The following is a 14,593-nucleotide window of genomic DNA, read 5'->3' on the forward strand; positions in this document are numbered from 1 at the left end:
AGGATCAGTGACTGTATATAAAGACTGTCTGTTTGCATCTTATGATAAACTTCAAACAAAGTCCGTTCATAAATCATGTCGTTAAATTTGACCTTTATCATCTCAGTAAAATGCAGACGTGTTTTTTATTTTCACTGTGTTGTCTCAGGTTACCATGACAACCATTGATGTTAATGTCTGGTTATCAGTTGATCAGCTGTAGATGAGGGACGTTACATTTATAAACTGTTAAAAACCAGATTGAAAATGAAACAGCTCAGAGCGTCAAACAGCAGAAAGAGATTCATTCTCCTGTCGTCTGCTACTGAAACACTTCATCCATTAATCAACTGGATAATAAATAACTGATCATTTTATTATCAGGTTATTAATTAAGTCAAAGAGAAACATTTAGAGCCTGAAACACCAGGATCCTCTGTTTATCTCTGTCACTGTGTTCAAACTGAAAGTGTGACACAAGCTGGTTTCAGCCTTTTTTACTTTATAAAATAAACAAATCAATAATGTTTTCAGTTCCTCTGATATTGAACTGAAGTTTGTGTCAGTTCTGTCTTTTTATTTCATGTGACTTTCATGTAGTGAAGTCTTTCCCATTTGTTTGTAAAGTAAAAGTGTGTGTGTGTGTGTGTGTGTGTGTGTGTGTGTGTGTGTGTGTGTGTGTGTGTGTGTGTGTGTGTGTGTGTGTGTGTGTGTGTGTGTGTGTGTGTGTGTGTGTGTGTGTGTGTGTGTGTGTGAGAGCTGCAGCCTCTCAGATGACTCAGTCAAACACTGAAGCTTTTATCTGGAGGAGCTAGATTTAAAATGAAGATTTGTATTGATCACATCACAGATGAATTAATTCTGGATACAACATCCTGATCATCAATATGACAACAACCTGGTCTTGTGTGAGAGAGAGATTAACTATTTGTTCAGGTGTGTGTGGTCGCCCCTCCTTCTGGCCTTTGACCACACACACTTACTCTTTAAATATTTATTATTACTAGTTTACACTCCTGCTAATTTCTGATCAGTAGTCAGATGATGGTTGTAAACTCACTGAACTCTGAGCTAAGCACTTGCAGGGCATTGTGGATATTTAAGTTTTTATGATTGGAATAAAGTTTGGGAGAAATGAGTTTGATTGCTTATCAAAAAGAAAACACCTCAGGGCTGATGGGAAATGTAGTGCATCATCTGATTGGAGCATGTCTGTCTGCAGGAGTCTGTCTCTCTGTCCGAGCCCCGTCCACCATGAACCCTCTGAACCAGATGAAGGCTGGACTGACCAATAACCCACACAGGTACACACACACACACACACACACACACACACACACTCTTTACAACCTGATTCATTTTCAATCAAATTGCCAGACCTTTGTTCTCTATAGTTTAGTAATAGAACCACAAATAGATTTCCAAAATAGTCGTAATTTTACGAGAATTAAATGTGTGTGAAAATCTCCCCCTGTGATTGCTCCCTGTGTGTGTGCAGCGAGGGTTCGTACCCCTACGACCCCTCCAGCTGGCAGCAGCCCACCAATCAGCCCACTGGATCCCTCTCCGTGGTCACCACAGTCTGGGGAGTGACCAATCCTTCGGCTAGCCAGGTATGACATCACCAAACAGATGAACGAGTGACATTCTGTTCAAGAGGTCAGTACCTGGATGTAAAGTGTGTGATTCTGTGTCTGTCAGGGTCTGGGTGGAGGGGTGATGGGCCCCGGGGCCAACCAAGGCGGGGGGCCCATGATGCAGGGCCCCGGAGGTCCAGGCATGGCCGGTGGACCTGGTGGCTACATGGGCCAGCAGGGCTACGGAGAGCCCAACAAAGGCTACATGAACCAGGGCATGTACGGCCGGACGCAAGGGGGCTACACCGGAGGACCGGGGGGGTACTCGGGGAGGTGAGTTGGTTTATTTATATATTTTGTTTTGTTGATATTACTCCTGTTTACTTCCTGCAACTTGTGTCATGTGACTGGTCCAATCGTGATGGAGGGATCACAGCTGTAGTTAAATCAGAAAAGCTTGAACAATAAATGTAAAACTCAAAAAACCACTTCCTCCGTGTGTCTGTAGTTACCCGTCCAACCCTGGTGGCTCCAGAGGCTCCGCTGACTTCACTCAGGCTGCCGCCGCCGCCGTCGCTGCAGCTGCCGCCACCGCAACTGCCACCGCCACCGCAACCGTTGCTGCCATCCAGGAGAAACAAAACCAAGAGATGAACTATGGACAGGTGAGGGAGACGCCAGCAGACTGACAGCAGGGGTAAGAGCTCCCCCTGCTGGAGATGTCCCCACTGGCTCGCTCTAATACAAGTACTGTGTGTGTGTTTTTAGATGGGAGGTCCAGCCTATAACAACCAGTTTATGGCCCACTCGGGCCCCCGTGGCCCCCCAGGCATGGCTCCTGGAGGCATTGGCCCTGGTCAAGGCCCTACCAGGGGTCCCCCCTCAATGGGCCCCATGTATGGACCCGGAGGGGGCCCCCAGAGGGTCCCCCAGCATCCAAATTATGGTCCTGGACCACAGCAGGGCCACCTAAGGCCCCCGCAGGGCCTCAAACGGCCCTACAACTCTGAGGTGAGTTTATATGTGTCAGTTTAAATCCATATTAAACTTGATTTAATAAATATTTAGTCGGATTGAATCAGGCTCAACATAGAATTGAATCTGAATAGATTCATTGGTATCTTTATTTATTGCTCTGATGTAATTTCTAATATAATAAATATTTCTAATATAATGCATGTTTATATAATAGTAATTATATAAAAATAATAAAAGTTTATAAACTGAACGTGGACAAAACCAACACTTTGTACTGCCGCTTGTTTATTTGAACATAGTGAGATCACATGTTTCCCCTCCACCTCGCCGTCTCTCAGTCATTCACAGGAATGTCTCAGCAGTACGGCGTTCCCGTCGGCTCCAGTGTCAACGTGATGTCGGGTCCGGGTGGCGCCAGTGGAGCGATGGCGGGTTCAGGTGGAGGCGGTCACGCCGGGCCTGGTCCGTACCCTGGACCTAACATGCAGTACCACCAAGGTAAGACGTTACATATCCTTTCATTTTAATAAGAAATGAAAGTGATCTCAGAAGGATCAAGAGGTCACTGTGTTGGGTGTAATTATCTACTCACCATGGTGCTGATGGGGGTTACGGGTTACGGGTAAACGGTGTTAGAGCAGAATCCAACACAACTGAAGTCTATGGTGAAAACACAACATGCCTCCAGCTCAGTCTGTGAATCCTCCTCCGAGCCGAAACACCAGCAGCTCTGTTGTGTGTGTGTTGTGTTGTTTTGTCACTGTGTGTTTTAAATGTCACTGATGAAGTCATAAAATACACTGTACTTTGTTTTGTCAGATTTATCTTTCAGATCATTGGAAGTCTCTGACCAATCACATCTGTTCACATGTTTAACAGTCACATGTAGCTCACTCCTGTTCTCTGATTGGTCAAAGTCTCTATCTGTTTCCCTGCAGGTCCAGGCCCCGCCCCTCAGAGAACCGGCCCCTCCCCCTCTTATCATAGCCATAAGATGTCCCTTCCACAGTACCCCCCCTCTGGACCCCCCAACTCACAGTACTACAAGGTGTGTGTGTGTGTGTGTGTGTGTGTGTGTGTGTGTGTGTGTGTGTGTGTGTGTGTGTGTGTGTGTGTGTGTGTGTGTGTGTGTGTGTGTGTGTAATGACTTAAGTTGTTGTTCATGTGCTTGTGCAGCAGGAACAGTTTAATGGTCAGGGTGGAGGTTTAAACGCTCTGACAACAGGGGCGCTGGTGGTGTCTACAGCTCCTTCAACCAACCTTCAGGGGTAAGAAGAGCTGTGTGTGTGTGTGTGTGTGTGTGTGTGTGTCAAAATAATCCTCACTACTGTCAACAGTTCAACACTCGCCCTCTCACTCTCACTCGCCCTCTCTCTCTCTCTCTCTCTCTCTCTCTCTCAGCCTGGTCGAGGGTTGCCAGGTTACCCCTCCTCACCGGTACCCGGTAACCCGACCCCTCCCATCACCCCAAGCAGTTCCATGGCCCCGCCCTACATGTCGCCTGGCAGCAGTGACATCAAGCCGAGCCCCTCCTCCTTTCTGCCCGACATCAAACCCAACATGGCCGGCCTGGCCCCGCCCCCTCCTACAGGTGCACACACACGTTTTCGATTATACAAAAGGTCACAGTTGTTTGACAGTGAGTCTTAGTTTTAACAAAAGATGTTGAGATTTATTTAGATTATGAAATCATCACACAACCATTGAAAGGACCTCAGTAATCAGATTATTACCAAATAATGAATCAGATTATTATCAGTCAAATATTCTCTATCTTTTATAATCTGATTAAACCTCTCGGGTGTTGGTGATGTCACAGCCAAGTGTTCAGGTGTCTGACCGTGTTGACTTCCTGTCAACAGGTAACCCTAGCGACGACCTGCGGCTGACCTTCCCGGTGCGTGACGGTGTCGTGTTAGAGCCGTTCAGGTTGGAGCACAACCTGGCCGTCAGTAACCACGTCTTCCAGCTGCGAGACTCCGTCTACAAAACGCTCATCATGAGGTGAGAAGAGTCGGAGGTCCCGCTGCGCTTCTTCAGTCACAACAACATGTATTAATGTGTGTGTGTTTGTGTGTGTGTTTGTGTGTGTCTCAGACCGGACCTGGAACTCCAGTTTAAGTGTTACCACCATGAGGATCGACAGATGAACACTAACTGGCCCGCTTCCGTCCAGGTCCGACCTTTTTCTTACATCCTCATTGAGGAGTTTAGTGGTTAGTTTTTGTTCGTTTTGTTTACCTGCGTGTCTCGTCCTCAGGTGAGCGTGAACGCGACTCCTCTCACCATCGAGCGAGGCGACAACAAAACTTCCCATAAGCCTTTGTACCTGAAGCAGGTGTGTCAGCCGGGCAGGAACACCATCCAGATCACAGTGACCGCCTGCTGCTGCGTAAGAACACACACATGCACAACTAACAACCAAACCAAAATGCTTCCTGTTTACACCAACACGTGCACGCCCAGGGAACGTGAGCGGGAACGGAATTAAAACTGATCCGGAGCCAAAACGCCCATGTGGACAGAGATGGTTTTATTTTGAAATCTGATACGTAAAACTTCCTCTCCACAGTCCCACCTGTTCGTCCTCCAGCTCGTTCACCGGCCGTCGGTCCGCTCGGTGCTGCAGGGTCTGATGAAGAAGAGGCTGCTTCCTGCGGAGCACTGCGTCACCAAGAGTGAGTCGCTCGTCTTCTCTTCCCTCTCTGGTTCGTTTCCTCAGCGACGACGTCTGAGATACTAACATCAGATGTTCTCTCCCCCCCGCTCACTCTGACCCGCAGTAAAAAGAAACTTCAGCAGCGGGTCGATTCCTGGGACACCCGGGTTAAATGGAGAGGATGGCGTGGAGCAGACGGCCATCAGAGTCTCATTAAAATGTCCCATCACTTTTCGCCGCATCCAGCTGCCGGCCAGAGGTCACGACTGCAGACACATACAGGTCAGAGCAGCACGTCACAGCTGCCGCTGCCACTCCTCAGACAACACGTCATCGAGTCTGAGACACAAACTATAGAAAGGGAATCACACAGACACTCAAACTCATTGTGTGTGTGTGTGTGTGTCTACAGTGTTTTGACCTGGAGTCGTACCTGCAGCTCAACTGTGAGCGAGGAACCTGGAGATGCCCCGTGTGCAAGTATGTACGACTCACACACTCGCACTGTGTCAACGTGATTCATCCAGTGTCTCCTCTGTAACCTGTGTGTGTGTGTGTGTGTGTGTGTGTGTGTGTGTGTGTGTGTGTGTGTGTGTGTGTGTGTGTGTGTGTGTGTGTGTGTGTGTGTGTGTGTGTGTGTGTGTGTGTGTGTGTGTGTGTGTGTGTGTGTGTGTGTGTGTGTGTACAGTAAAACTGCTCTGTTAGAAGGTCTGGAGGTGGATCAGTACATGTTGGGAATACTCATCTACGTTCAAAAGTAAGAAACGTCTACATTCTACAAAGTAAAAAACGCTAACACACACCTAGTGGCTAGTTTGCCAAGCAGGCTACTAAATGAAAACGGTGTGTGGGACTTCCTCGTTTCTCACTTTCCTCTTCCTCCTCTTCCTCAGCTCGGAGTACGAGGAGATCACCATTGACCCGGTGTGCAGCTGGAAGCCGGTCCCCGTGAAGCCGGACATCCACGTGAAGGAGGAGTCTGACGGCCCCGTGTTGAAGCGCTGCAGGACGCTCAGCCCCAGTCACATGGTCCTGCCCAGCGTGATGGAGATGATTGCATCGCTTGGCCCCGCCCCCTCTTCCTCTGCCAATGCCGCCTCTTCTCCGATGCCCTATCCCTCAATGCCTGCAGGGGGCAGCAATAATAGCAGCCACACCCCTGATTACCCCGGACCAGGTATTATCTCTTCATTAAATTAAACAGATCTGTCTTTAATCTACAGGTAATTAAGAAGAGAATCGCGTTCGCATCGTACGTATTGATCCGTCTCTGTCTCCGTCAGCTCCGTCCTATCCCGGTCAGTCCGGGACTTTCTCAGACTTCAGTGGTCCTGGGACTCCGGGAGTTGGGGGGGACTTCTCCTCCCCCGGTCCTCCCCCTCTCTCCTACCAGTCGGAGCTCTCCAGTGCCCTCCTCACCCCCGACAAACCGCCGCCTCACCCACTGGCCGGACAGGTGAGGAGAGTCGTTCACTGAGTTCACACTCGTCCAGGGGAAAGTTCAATTAATGCAACCTCTCCCTCTCCTTTTCTTCTTTCATTCCCTTTTTCTATTGCTTCCTTGCATCTGCCCCTTCCCTCTCTCCTTTCCTTCCTACCTCCTTGTTTTCTCTCCTCCTCTGTCCACTTTACTCCCTTTCTTTGTTTCCGTCTGTTTTTCTTTTCTTCCTCTAAACTCTTCATTCTTTTTAGATGTCAGTCTCAGGTCGTCTGGACTCAACTTCCCATGGTGCTCCTCTCTCCCAGCAGCAGTCGCAGGGTCTCCATGGCAACTCGCAAATGGGGGGAAACCAAATGATGCAGCGTAGCAACCAGAACCCCCGTCTCCAAGGCGATGGCTCCTTCGGGCTCGGGGCGTCAGCAGAGGTTCCAGAACCTTCTCTGGATGTAAGTAGAAACTACACTCAGATGATACTGTTTCATAATGCAGTAATAATACAAATGTACCTGTATATGTATCATATGACTTAAATTCAAGTCACCCTGAAACTTTGCATCAAATCAGAACCAATAACTTTTATCAGATTTTTATCAACATCCAAACGCTTAACTTGGTTCAAGCAGCTGAAATGTGTATTTTTGTATATTTTGAGTTGCAATCAACATAATGTTTTTCGGGGGCAGACTTGTGTAAGATTATTTAATCTTTATATTAAAAGTTTGTAATAAATTCATTAGAAGCCTGTACAAAGAAAAGAGATGTGGCCCAAGTATGGAGCCCTGTGGAACACCATTGTTAATCAGTGCTTGTCCCTGCAGTTGCTTCCAGAGCTGACGAACCCAGACGAGCTGCTGTCGTACCTCGGACCTCCGGACCTCCCGAACAACAACAACGACGACCTTCTGTCCCTGTTTGAGAACAACTGAACACACACAGAGAATTTAAACAGACTAACTGTGAAATGCAAACTCTGTGTCTCCTCGCCCGCCAACACGGCTGTCGGTCCAACATGGCCGCTGCCTGCACAGGATGGAGTGGACGATAAATACAAAATGAAAAAAACCTCCAACTTTTAAATATGAAAACTCTTTGATGTGTGACTATGAACTTGATGGTAACTTTATTTTATAGTTCTTTTTTTTTTTTTTATTCTCTGAAACTGTATTTTGATGCTTCATCCTTCATTCCCTGTCGGAGCTGACAGCCTCACTCATCACAGCCACTACAAACTATTTAACGTGAGCGTCGATGTTTTAAGATTCACCATCACTGCTGAGCCTTTTCCACGTTAGTTTCTGTTGGTTGATTTTTATCCAAGTGGCGTTGTTGTTCGATGGCGTTCAGCGGTGATGAGGAGTAAATATGATCGGAAGTTCTTTCAAACCGGAATATTTCTGGTCCAGTTTTAAATGTTATGGTATAAATAGTTGAAGATGAGCTTTAAATGAACAGTTTGGTCTGTTTTTACAGACGCGTTTGTTTTTCACCCGAGTCACTGAAGAGGAAAAAAAAACCAAAAGATCAAATCCCACAGAAAAGACGGTTTACGCTCGGCCACAGCGCGGCGACCTTGCTTGAGTTGTCTAAAGCCTACAGACGTTCTCGTGGTCACTGCTTGCGTTCTGGCAGTAACTGCACAACGGTTATTACAGATGTTCTAAAGGTCTGGTATGTGTTCCACAGACGAAGGCGGTTCTGGAGAACATCACCTGTTCTTCACAGGTCTGAACATGTGGCTGAGTGTAAACGACGCAGGTTCATGCACATCTGGAGTTTTTCAGATACGAGACGTCTGAAGTGAGAAGTGTAAACGGGGCCAAAGCTTTTTGTCGTCTCTGTCCCAGAACTTTCTTGAGCGCCTGTTGTCGAGCCTCTTCAGTGCATTTTAAACTCGCTCCCTGAATGCAGCGCGAGGCGTTCAGGATCCAGGTTCGGCCAAACACAGTGATACAAGGAGGAGAAGAAAAAGAGAAAACACTGAGTTGTTTGGTCATTTCGTCAAACTGTGATTCTAGATGACTTCGTCTTCATCCTCCTCCTCATCATTACTCTGTATGTTGTAAAGTGACTAGAGTCCAGACAGTTGTGATGTCTCCATGTCCCAGTGGCTTCTGAAAAGAACCAACTGCACATGATCACTCTGTATGATCCAGTAATGATGCTAATAACAATTATAATAATAACCTTTGTAATTTAATAAACACACACTGGAAAGACAGTCAGAGTTTCTTTAATGACATCTGTAAAACTGAATCAGATAAATGAGAAAATTCATGTGTAGGAAACCTCATGCTGCAGCGTGCACGCCTCGTCACACTGAGCGCCCGCCACAGGCCGTCAAAGGTCATTAAAGGTCACTGATGGCACACGCCCATCATCGCTCTGTCACACAGGAACCTTTCGTTTTACAGAATAAACAGAAGATCTGCATTTAAACAAACGTTTAGTTTCCTATTTCAAGTTTTAGTTTCTTAATAGTAAACTCCACAATGGAGGTCATGGTTATCTCCAGGATCACAGAAGCCCCGCCCCCAAGGAGAATCTAATGTCATTCAAACCTCCTGAACCATCATCACATGTTTGTGGTACAAGGAGAGAGAGAGAGAGAGAGAGAGAGACAGAGCGAGAGCGAGAGAGAGAAAAGACACAGAGGGAGAGAAGTTCTTTGTGGGAACTTTTATTATAACTCCAGTCCTCGAGGTTTGTGTTGTGTGATCACTGTATTTTCAAAGTATTTGTGTACTTACATAAATTCCAGTACTCTGCAGCTGAATGGATTCAGTCAGCAGAAACGAAGGAGTGCTTTTATTTTGAAACGGGTACCGGAAGTGCTGCAGATCTATTTGATGATTCAAACTGAGGTGAAAGATTATTTGCAGTGTTCAGGGCCTGACCTCTGACCTCAGGTCTGTGGACACGTCACTGTGCTGTGGCCCCAGTGTGAGACTCAAAGCTATAAAAACTATTTCAAACAAACACGTTCGGAGCAAACTGACGATTTTATTTATTTGTTTCAAAGAATCTTTTTCTTCAATGATCCAAACTTCTGTTTTATTAACGTTATAAAATAAAGAATCTTCTCAGATAAACTGTTTCAGGTCAAAGGTCACACGGCCAGTGACGTCATGTCTTCCTGCGGGGAACGGACCGCGCCCTGACCGCTTAACCGCGCGCGCACGCACACGAACACACACACACTTGTCATCCTGTGAGCGGGAACGCGCTCTGATTGCGGGAGGTTGACGTTCACGCACCGGATTGGACGCCCGAGCTGTCAGTCATCTGCGGAGCGCGCTGCTCGGGCGCAGTCAGCTCGGTTGTTTGCACGCGGACTCCGTAAGGGGGCGGTGCTCCAACACGTCCCGCCTCCGGGGGAGCGGCGCGCCGGAATCGAACACACCGTGCACAGGGACTGTCCTCGCTGCTGATTCGATCAAACTGACGCCATTTAAAAGCCTCGTGTTACCGATTGGCTCGCTGAGGTGTAAGCCCGCCCACCGGTGTGTTATATAATAGGGATTCGGGCTCCTCCATCTTTTTCGGGTCCTCGCTCCTCCGGTGTCTCCGCTCCGAACCTCCGCCGCAGACATGTCCAACCCCAAAGTCTTCTTCGACGTCACCGCCGGCGGCTCTCCCATCGGCCGGATCGTGATGGAGGTAAACCGGGTTTTCATTCAGCCGCGGGTTGTGGGAGCGGGCGGGGGCCGTTAGTCAGTGAGACGCCGCCCGGTGTCGGTGCTCCCGCCTCGGTCCCCGGTGACTCCGGGATGCGTGACGTTAGATCCCGGTGTTTGCACGCAGCGTCCCCGGAGGCTAACGCTAGCCACGCGGTCACGATTATCTGGAAGGAGCCATGTGCACGTGTTTGAGTAACGGGACCCGGACCCGTTACCTGCCGGTTATTCCCGCTCTAACGGGACTCGTGTCTGATTCAGGGGACGAAGCGGCTTCATGTCCCCGAGCAGCGGATCCGTTTCCGCTGTAGCGGGGAATAGTGAGCGGACATTTTGATCTGAGGACCCGCTGTCACAAATCAAGTGCACCCGCTCCTGTCACGTTAAGGCCCAGAAAAGGACTCGTGCCGCCGAGGTTAGCTCCTCTCGGGCCCCGGAGGCCTCTCGGGCCCCGGAGCCTCTCGCCCTCTCCGGAGGCTCCTCCCCCGAGGCTCCTCCGGGCCCCGGAGGCTCCTCTCGGGCCCCGGGGCCTCTCCGGGCCCCGGAGGCTCCTCTCGGGCCCCCGCTCTCCGGGCCCCGGAGGCCTCTCCGGCCCCCGCTCTCCGGGCCCCCGCCTCTCTGACGCTCTTTGTTGCAGCGCTTCGCGGCCTTTGCAGCCCGGGTAACCCCGGGCTTCAGTCAGTGGGGGTCGCTCCGGTGTCGTACCGGGGTCGGATCGTGTCTGGGCGGGCCGGTGGTCTCGGTTCGTGTTTAAAACCGAAAACGCGCTGCAGTGGTTAGCATGTTAGCTCGTAAAGCTAACACCGCCGGGTGGGGTGGGGGGAGGAAAGTTCTACGGTGCTGGCGCGGTCGGGGGCGGGAGAGGAGGGTCTGCCCGGTACAATGCGGATGTTGGATGAAGGGCCCCGGGAACCTGCGGCTCTTGGTGCCCGGCACCGAGCTCCGTGCTGCTCAGCCCTTGTTCCTCATCTGTCGCGCCCAGCAGCCATTTTGTGAGTGGAGCCTCATTATGGGCGTTCCCGGGTCATGGCTGCAGTTCCCAGGCCGACGGGACTCGGACCCGCGGCCTGCGGGTCGAGGCCTGCGGGCCTCCGCCGGGGACTGGTGCTGTCCCTGGGAACCAGACTCCCGGGGCCACGGGCCCTGACGAGGGCTGCGAGTTAAAATGTCTGATTAGTTGTTGGCTGCATGTTTCCAGATGTTAGTTAGATGTGAGTCTGAGGGACGGGGCACGTGCTCGTGGCCTCAGATCCCTTCAGTGTTACTGAGCAGACACACACAGCTGAGTTCTGCAGCCCCCCCCTCTCTGAACATGCAGGACATGCAGTGCTGCAGTGCAGCTGTTTCACTGACACACAATGACCACACACTCACAGACACACACTCCTGTGTAATGAGCTGGAGCTTCTGCCGCAGGCGTGGACTAACAGTTTATTGACTGGTGTGGAGCGGAGCCAGGTTTTCCTCAGGTGTGGTTACACAACTGTTCCCGCAGAACAAAGTCTCCTGAGGTTTTGGTTCAGGTCCAACATGGCGTCACGCCCAATGTGCACTGAACGCAGCAGCTCGTATCGGTGTTGAAATGAACTTCACTCTGTTTCCGCAGCTCCGTAAAGACGTCGTGCCCAAGACGGCTGAGAACTTCCGCGCCCTGTGCACTAATGAGAAGGGCTTCGGCTACAAGGGCTGCGTCTTCCACCGCGTCATCACCGACTTCATGTGCCAGGTGAGAAACTCAACGGCCCTTTGACCATTGATTGTTACCGAAGTTCGGCCGAACATGTTGCGTGTGCGAGACGTTAATCTGTGTTGATGGACTCCAGGGTGGTGACTTCACCAACCACAACGGAACTGGTGGAAAGTCCATCTATGGCAACAAGTTTGCTGATGAGAACTTCACCCTGAAACACACCGGCCCTGGAATCCTGTCCATGGCCAACGCCGGCGCCAACACCAATGGATCCCAGTTCTTCATCTGCACAGTGAAAACCACATGGTGAGTAAACGCACGCCTCGTAGTAACGCCTCGTAGTAACCTGTCCTGTTGGTGTCTAACCGCTCTGTGCCCGCAGGCTGGATGGGAAGCACGTGGTGTTCGGCAGCGTGGTGGAAGGATTAGATGTGGTGAGGAAGATGGAGACGTTTGGATCCTCGAGCGGCAAAACCTCCGTCAAGCTGGCCATCTCTGACTGTGGGGAGCTCTGAGCACTTCACCCCCTGCTCGTCCTGTAGCCACACCCCTTTAGCCCCTCCCCTCCCATTCAACATTCCTATTGATGGAGAACCCCCCCCATGTTCTGTTGGTGTTGAAATCAAGTTGCTGCATTTGTGACTTTGCCTTTGAAAGATTCTTTTGCATTGATCATTTTTTCCACAAAGTCCCAACGGTTTGATTTTTTTGTTTAGTCAAAAAATGAGAGAAAATAAAAGATGCCTTGACAATGAAACGATGTGTTTTTATAAATTCATATAAAAAGATCAGTGGAAACAGGTTAAAGTGATCTGGTCCTGGATCTGCTGATGCAGGTGACACCGAACGGGCAGCACCTCAAGATGAAACGTCAAAATACAGGTGAACGGGTAAAAGCCAGTTTCTAGACCGGTTCGCCTCCTTTGGATGAAACGCTCAGTGTCACTGAAATCTGAGCAAAACGATTCCAGCCCATATTTGATGTCTATTAAAAAAACACCTTTATACATAAAACTTGACGCCAATAGAAAAAGACTGACATCAGGTTGTTCACATGGATGCTACATATACATCCATCCATTGAGTTCTTTAGGATTGACTGAGTGTTTGTTGTCCTTCAGGCCTCATAATCTATTAAGGTGACTAAGTTCTATATTTGAACAATTGCGACCAGCAGTAAAATATAATTAAAATCAGGTGGAGCACGAACTGTCGACTCCATCTTGAACTGGTGTGATCTCTCAGGTGGAGGCTTAGTTCACTCTGAATACTCCGGAGGTTTCAGAGAGGGAGACGCTGAGGTTTACACACTTGATGTGATAATATTCAAGCTGATAGAAACATCTCATTCAGAAATAAGACTGAAAAATAGAAATACAACAGCTGGAGTCCCAGTTAAAGGAGGAGGAGCCACAGGTGGAGGATTCTGCATAAAAGCTTTAACTCCTTATCTGCGTTTGTACTTTGTAATAAAGAAGACGTGTGACACTGGAGCTGATGCTCAGTCACAAATGATGGGGACATGTTGTCTCCGCTCGTTCTCAGGACCGACCACTGGTTCAGTTGATGGTTCTACTTGAGGGAACGTTACCTGCACAGACCCTGAGTCAACGTCTAGAGCAGGAGGGGCCGAAGCTCCCAAAGCTTCATACTGAAGTAATGAATTATTACTGATATAATCTGTGGAACTCTTCTTTGAGGAGTCTTGTGGGTCTGTAACATGTAAACAGTCAGAATGTGAGGAGACTGTCTCCAGCAGATGGCGCTCTTCACCATCTCCATGTTCAGCGCCTGAGAGGATCTGGAATTATACAAGATATCAGAAAATATAAACTTTTATTCATAAAGGTGGTAAATTTGTTTTCTAGTTTCTTCATGTAGTGGTCAGAAGTTTATGGTGACAGTTGAATGCCAGTCGGGTTCACCACATGTATCCAGAATAAACCGGACGGGAGGCTGATGATTCCAGAAATAGACAATTTATTCAATTCGTACAAAGGATTTAAAAAGGCTGATCAAACAGGATCATGTGCAATGTATGGAGTACTGTACTTGATATAAATAACAGATTAACAAGAGAGAAGTTAAAGGCTCCAGACCCAATTTAACAAAGCTAAAATATCACCCATAAAACAAGCACAGCACACTTTAAGAATCCCAACACTGGTGTGATTACACCGTGGATCATCACTGCAAGCGATATTATACACTGAGATAACAGAAGAGGGCCTCACGGAGCCAATCACTCACCAATATTCAACCCATTACACCAGGATTGCACATTACCCATAGAACAAAGAACAAAATAAAATAATAATCACACACACACACTTAATGTTAACTTAAAGTGACTTTCAGTGAATCAAACTTACCGCAACAAACAATTGGCGTCCACACCTGCTGCCCCACGCTACACGTCCTCACAGGACCGGCAGTGGATAGAGAGGGGGGGGCTACGGTGTCCCTAAATGAACTTCGCCAACTCCCCTCATCCTATAGGCATCGCCGTCCTGTCAGGTTAATTCGAGCTGTGATTTTATATCTACAATGACACGTAAGCATAACTGGGAAAGTAACACTGCTAAAGCTTTTTAT

The 14,593-nt window shown here is 48.8% G+C and overlaps 2 protein-coding genes across 2 annotated transcripts in view; both read left to right on the forward strand.

Annotated features, from left to right (window-relative positions):
• Positions 1–8,852, forward strand: part of LOC118114675 (zinc finger MIZ domain-containing protein 2) — a 10,308-nt gene extending 1,456 nt beyond the window's left edge. The window contains 21 exon segments of the mRNA XM_047341352.1: positions 1,202–1,283; positions 1,478–1,592; positions 1,681–1,889; positions 2,065–2,221; positions 2,325–2,567; positions 2,873–3,032; positions 3,473–3,582; positions 3,711–3,750; positions 3,753–3,802; positions 3,936–4,125; positions 4,397–4,538; positions 4,632–4,710; positions 4,795–4,926; positions 5,107–5,212; positions 5,318–5,475; positions 5,606–5,673; positions 5,882–5,950; positions 6,087–6,370; positions 6,477–6,649; positions 6,886–7,080; positions 7,453–8,852. Coding sequence (XP_047197308.1) covers positions 1,234–1,283; positions 1,478–1,592; positions 1,681–1,889; positions 2,065–2,221; positions 2,325–2,567; positions 2,873–3,032; positions 3,473–3,582; positions 3,711–3,750; positions 3,753–3,802; positions 3,936–4,125; positions 4,397–4,538; positions 4,632–4,710; positions 4,795–4,926; positions 5,107–5,212; positions 5,318–5,475; positions 5,606–5,673; positions 5,882–5,950; positions 6,087–6,370; positions 6,477–6,649; positions 6,886–7,080; positions 7,453–7,560 — 2,838 coding nt within the window. The 5' untranslated portion in view covers positions 1,202–1,233 and the 3' untranslated portion in view covers positions 7,561–8,852.
• A 1,281-nt stretch (positions 8,853–10,133) lies between these two features.
• On the forward strand, positions 10,134–12,755 carry ppiaa (peptidylprolyl isomerase Aa (cyclophilin A)). Its single transcript, XM_035165391.1, has 4 exons — positions 10,134–10,291; positions 11,915–12,034; positions 12,132–12,304; positions 12,381–12,755. Exons 1-4 carry the CDS (start codon positions 10,223–10,225, stop codon positions 12,511–12,513), a joined length of 495 nt encoding a protein of 164 aa, XP_035021282.1. The 5' UTR covers positions 10,134–10,222; the 3' UTR covers positions 12,514–12,755.
• The last annotated feature ends 1,838 nt before the right edge of the window (positions 12,756–14,593 follow it).

Source organism: Hippoglossus stenolepis, chromosome 9 (genome assembly GCF_022539355.2).
Source record: "Hippoglossus stenolepis isolate QCI-W04-F060 chromosome 9, HSTE1.2, whole genome shotgun sequence".
NCBI lineage: Eukaryota > Metazoa > Chordata > Actinopteri > Pleuronectiformes > Pleuronectidae > Hippoglossus > Hippoglossus stenolepis.